Source organism: Apteryx mantelli, chromosome 1, assembly GCF_036417845.1.
Source record: "Apteryx mantelli isolate bAptMan1 chromosome 1, bAptMan1.hap1, whole genome shotgun sequence".
NCBI lineage: Eukaryota > Metazoa > Chordata > Aves > Apterygiformes > Apterygidae > Apteryx > Apteryx mantelli.
The window spans coordinates 197,826,115-197,831,766 of NC_089978.1; the positions used below are offsets into that span (position 1 = coordinate 197,826,115).

Genomic DNA, 5,652 nt, shown 5'->3' on the forward strand with positions numbered 1-5,652 from the left:
CTACAACTTTGATTTTGATTTCCAATGGCCTATCACATCTGTATTTGTTAACATGCAAATACAGATTATAGGAATAACTGTCAATTGCAACACTTTTCATTTCTTAAAACGTTCAATGATTCTACAATCTAGTCACAGGATAACTGACACTGTACAGTGATTTTACAACATTAAAAATGGTTTGCAAAACCATTTTTGTTTGTTGAAGAGACAAGAAAAGTTGTACAGCTCAGAATTAGGCACAAATACCCTGTTAATCAGGAAGTGACAAAAGGAAAGAAATCAAAGGTTGTAGAACAGCTAAAAAGAATATTCTTAAACCATTTTTGCAATACACTGGAAGTAGTCTTGAGATTGCTAAATGTAAGTGGATATTAAGACAAAACATGTTTTTATTAAGTTATTTTCTTTAATTTAAAGACAGTTGTCAGTAACATTAGATCAACATTTAACTTTTTTTGAATTTCAAGAAGTTACACTATTCTGAGTACTATATTGGCCATCTCCATTGGTCAGAAGGAGGTTCATCAACTAGAGGCTCCCATGGTTTCCACTGTGTCATTTTTCTTGCCAGGGAAAGCTCATTTTCAGCCTGTTGATAAACATCATATACAAGTCCTTTAATACTAAATATCACCCCAAGTATGAAGTTAACTTTATTTCAGTTCATCATACCAGTGATATGTCACCTCCTACCATGGTCAGGGACTACTTCAAATTTAATCTTAAAAATGAACAAACAAGAAAAACAATAGTTCCTTCTGATTTTTAACACATCAGGTGACCCCCAAATGCTCAAACGGACGGTCTGTTCACCTAGTCATTTCCAATGACTGCTTCACGATAACCTCTTCACCCCTGATATTTTCCCAGTCTATCTGGATTATCCTCCAATATCGTTCAGTCATCTGCCCCTTCCATGAACTGTAAGCATATACTTTTCACTAACACGGTAAACATTACTAATTGTGTTAGTTTTCAACATGATCATCACTTTCACAGTTCATTTTCAGCTTCTTTAGAAATTTTGTTTGTTTGTTTTATAGAAAAGTAAGGTAGGGTAAACTATCAGTTTTCTAAAGAGAAGTTCAGCTGAAGCAACACTGGAAAACACTACTCCAACTTGTACCTAATCTTAAATTTCCCAGTTTTACCTGTACAATGACTTCTTCTATGTGACCGCTATTCAGTTTGTCTTGTAGTTTTTGCACATCAGTTTCCTGTGTATTCAAATACATGTGTTTAGTTTTACTTAGAAGTAGAAAGCACAGATACAGCATGAAAGAAATCATTTAAATAGATCACACTCTAGTCTTCCTAAAAACTACCAAACCAGCTAGCTTCTATCATTTTACATTATCAAAGAAATCTCACACACTTTTCTTAGCATAAACAAAATGTCAAGTTCTCAACTATAAATACTGAAAAGCGGTACTATTTAATGACATCCAAAGGAGCAGCGAAGGGCTGGAGTATGCATCTTGAAGGATATTTTTCTGAGAATGATATGCAACCTTCCAATTATCATCTTAAATACAACAACAGTATTACATAGCTTACTGCACCCAATAAGTGTTTTAAAACGTCAAATGTGAAAACTGTGCTATCAGCACATGGATTTTCTGGTACAAGTGTGTGGAAGTTACCGCTATTCTACAAACCTTCAGAAAACTATTTTTCTTCTAATTTTCACAGAAAGTATCAGTAACAGAAACTAACAACTGTTTTTAATATACCATTGAAAATATTCTAGTCAATAACAAAAATAAATTGGGACCTCAGTTATTTCTGAATTGATATCTGAAAGTTGCTTATACCCCTGGAAAACAGCCAGTCATTTCAAAAGTCATTCTTCACATCCTAAAATCTTTTCACATGTAATATTTATGAAACAGCACGGTACTTACTGTTTGCACCAAATTAATTCGCTGATTTACAATCTGCTCAGTGTATTTCCTATATGCTGCATCTTTGGGAATGTTTTGCAGGACAGCGAGAATTTTTGTGTACAGTATTCGCAGGCGCTAAAGTGATCACAAGACATGGTTAAAATACAAAACTGGACTTAATTACCTCTCCTACTTAACCTACTTAAGTATCTATACACAAAATATAAAGTACTGAAGGTATTTGAATCTGAAATAACAAAACAGCCAAGTCTGAACCACACAACTCTATCTTGGGCTGGACTGGGATTTATCAGGAGAGGGAAGTTATCACTGGCAGCTTCCTCAAAAAATAAAATGATATTGTAATTTGAAGTATATCTGATACAAAATTGAAACTAGAAATCTATGTTTCTAGTATTAGACATACTTTTCACAAATTAAAAAAATTCAAATCCAAACAATTAGTTTCAGAAAAATTACTTGGGAAGATTAAAAGATGCATATATCCAAAGTATAATGATAGTTTTGGGGTGTGTGTGTGGGGGGGGGGGGGGTTGCACCTCTTCTCATGCTGGTGCAAAGTTCAGAGTTCACAAATACAACTAAAACCTGAACTTATTTTATTGCTGTATTTAAATGCAGTGATAAAGGACATATCGAGATGATGAAGAAATTACAGCTTTTGGGACATCTGTTGGCTTGGTAACAGTACATAACTGAAGAGAAATGGAAGTCCTATAAGAATAAGAAACAGAAGCAGAATACTGTAGTAAAGAGAAATATAAATAATAAACAACAGGAAACAAAATGGGGACTAACATAGATTAGATTTTAACTAAACCATTGATGACTTCCTTACTCAGGACCCTAAATCACTGAAAAAACAAAATTTAGTAAGTTCACTCAGAAGGTGTCTAACAAGCCTTTAGACTAAACCAGAATCATTTATAGAGAACAGTAATAGTTTTTACAATAGTACCTTCCGACACTATTCCTAAAAATTGGTGGTAGAAGCATGTTTTAAATAGAATTGTTGCATAGCCGGAAATTTCAAAGTAAGGAGAAAATAAAAAATTGCAGAAGTCCTTCCAAAGTTCATATCTCCTGTACGAACAAGCAAGATGTGGCAAACATACTTGTCCCCAGAAGGCAATAAGAACGAACCAAATTGCTCATGAACCAGCTAATGTAGTCCCCAAGAACCGGTGAGATATGCCAATCTCACCAGTGCTTACCATCACAGGGCCTGGATCTGATTTTCCATTAAATGGCTAGCCTCCAAGTAATGTGTCTATCAAATAAAATTACCCCATCTCCTTAGATCAGGTATAGCTTATTTAGGTACTTACTGGAAATAAAATAGTGAGGTAGGAAAAAACTGTATGCTTATGAACTAGTAATGATATTTATAAAGGATTGAATCTAAAGATTTATTTATTGTGTTTGAATTGGAAGACTATAAAAGATGCATCAAAAATGGACTCAGAAAAGAACTTGCAGAAAGCAAGGTTTTTGATATGAGCACATGTAACAAAAATACATATTCGAAATAATGCCCTGCAATCTGAATTAAAACTTTAAGAATTAGTTTTCTTTATCACTTTGGAACACTTTTACAATCTGCTATTTAATTTGTCATCTTTTTAAGGGCCTCAGTGTACCTGCATACACAACCAAAATAATTAAATAAAAAAAAAAATCTTTGCTCCCCCTCTCAATTTCAGTTAAATACAGAATAACTTGTAACATACCTCGTGAGGATTTTCAGCTACAGCTAATCCTACAAGTCCGGTAGTCTGTACAGAGAGCATAAAAAAGTGCGTTTAATAGACCAAAGCTGCTACTTTCGTGCTATTTGATTGTTTTGTTTTGGCTCCCCCCAGTACGCCCGCCTCAGACCTTCCTGTGACACGAGCACCTCTAGCGCCACACACGTCAGGCTCCGCAAGCCTGCGGGGTTTTGTGCCGAGCACACGAAAGGGAAGGAAAGGACGAAGAGCGGCACCAGCTCTCGTTACCAAGCCGCCACTGACAAGGCTTCCGGCGGCGGGACCTCGGGCTCCCCCGCCTCGCTCCTCCCCCACGCGCCCGTTAACGGCCCGGGGGCGCGCTCGGGCTGCGGCAGCGCACCGAGGCCCGCGAGGAGCCGCCGGCGCGGCGGGCGCCCGGAGGCGGCGGGGAGGCGGCGCCGGCAGCGCTCCGCCCCCGCGAGCCGCACGGGGACCCGGCCCCTGCGCGCCCCGCCGGCCGCCCCCCGCAGCGCGCCCCGCTCAGGCACCCCCCGCCCGAGAAGCGCGCCACGGCGCAGCAGGGCGGGAGGGACCCTGCGCAGGACAAGGAGGCGGCGGGCTGCCTGGCACACGGACCCCGCGGCGCGGCGCCTCACCTTCCTCAGGGCCCCCGCCATGGCTGCGCCGCGCGAGGCCCCGCTCCGCCAGCCCACTCGGGCACCGCCAGCTACAGGGCCGCCGCGCGCATGCGCCGCGCCGGGCACCTGCGGTCACCGGCTAGAGGACATGTCGAAGGACGCGGACTGCGCATGCGGCGCAGCAGCACCCGCTCCTGCCTCCTCCGGGCGGCGAGCAAAGCAGGAGGCCGGTTGGCTCAGATGTGCGCGCGCGCCAGGATATGCGGTATAATCAGCGCATGAGCTGTGCGCATGTGCTGTGCGAATGCGGTGGGCTGCGCACATGCGCAGAACCATGGGAGCGGAGGGGTAGTTGGCGCGCGCAGCCTGGCGCCGCGTCTTGCTCCGGTCCTGTTTGTGGGCTCCTGTGCGAATAAAACTCCCTCGCTGTATGGCGACGAGGTCGCTGTGGAGGGGGCGGGTGCCTGGAGGTTTTGTATGAAGCCGCAGGAGCGAGGAGGGGGCGGGGGCTCTGGCCCGGCCCGGCCTTGGCCGCCCGCTGTGGCCTGCCCTGTGCGTGGGGAGAGGTTGCTCGGCCTGCTCTCCAACATCCACACCCCAAAAGCGAGTCAGCCCTCGTTTTCAAACCCAGCGCTTTTAAATGGGATGGATATAATACCGTGTTATGTTGTGTTGCAGTTCCACAGCACTTTATAAATATACCTTTAAAGTGGAAAGAGGTGTTCACATTAGTGAAGATGTCTACATGAAGTTGCTAAATGTGAAAATCATGATCAATTTGCAAAATTTGGCAGAGCACTTTTTGAAGGAGGGCTACTCTGTTGAAGGCTGTGTTAATAGAAATGCTTCACACAGAAATCACAAATCCTACATGTTGCATTTAGATTTTCACTTTATTTCTAATAAAGATAAAAGGTATAATAATACAAGCAGTTAGTATTTTCTGTATCACTGGTGACAGTTGAAACCAACATACTTGTACCAAGCAATAGTTAGCTGTAACTGCCAGTAATGTGTTCTTAGAACTATTGTAGGATCATATGCTTTGGGATTTTTTGGCAAAACATTTTGCAGTGATCCTTCAGCATCCAAGCTTAGTACAATTCAAAATTAATTTCAAAGCTTTCTTTTGCAAATCAAACAACAGTCAAGCCTTAAAGCTTCAGAAGCATGTTTGGCTGCTGCTGAAAGCAGTCTGTATGATTTTTCTTTAACGTAAAGGTGCATAAGTCCATTTGAAGTAAGATTTTGGTATAGTTGATTTGAATATGCTTCAGCTTCTGTCGTTCTTTCAAGAAACACAAGTACATAGGCTTTGCAGAAGTATCTAGTAATAAGTTCTAGATTTCTACAACATACGTGTAAAAATAAATACCTTGCTGATAGATTACTGAT

The 5,652-nt window shown here is 41.7% G+C and overlaps 1 protein-coding gene across 1 annotated transcript; it reads right to left on the reverse strand.

Annotated features, from left to right (window-relative positions):
• Positions 1-374: 374 nt before the first annotated feature.
• Positions 375-4,468, reverse strand: NDUFA5 (NADH:ubiquinone oxidoreductase subunit A5). The gene is made up of 5 exons (XM_067315456.1): positions 4,276-4,468; positions 3,641-3,685; positions 1,908-2,024; positions 1,155-1,220; positions 375-592 (listed from the first exon to the last, which is right to left on the reverse strand). The coding sequence occupies exons 1-5, from the start codon at positions 4,294-4,296 to the stop codon at positions 491-493; spliced, it is 351 nt and encodes a 116-aa protein (XP_067171557.1). The 5' UTR covers positions 4,297-4,468; the 3' UTR covers positions 375-490.
• Positions 4,469-5,652: the final 1,184 nt, after the last annotated feature.

Excerpts from the sequence above, each read along its gene's own strand:
- NDUFA5 (XM_067315456.1), bottom strand. The coding sequence starts at position 4,296 with ATGGCGGGGGCCCTGAGGAAG. Across the intron at positions 3,686-4,275 it reads TGGCGGGGGCCCTGAGGAAG|ACTACCGGACTTGTAGGATT; the intron begins GTGAGGCGCCGC and ends CTCTCTGTACAG. Across the intron at positions 2,025-3,640 it reads TAGCTGAAAATCCTCACGAG|CGCCTGCGAATACTGTACAC; the intron begins GTATGTTACAAG and ends TGATCACTTTAG.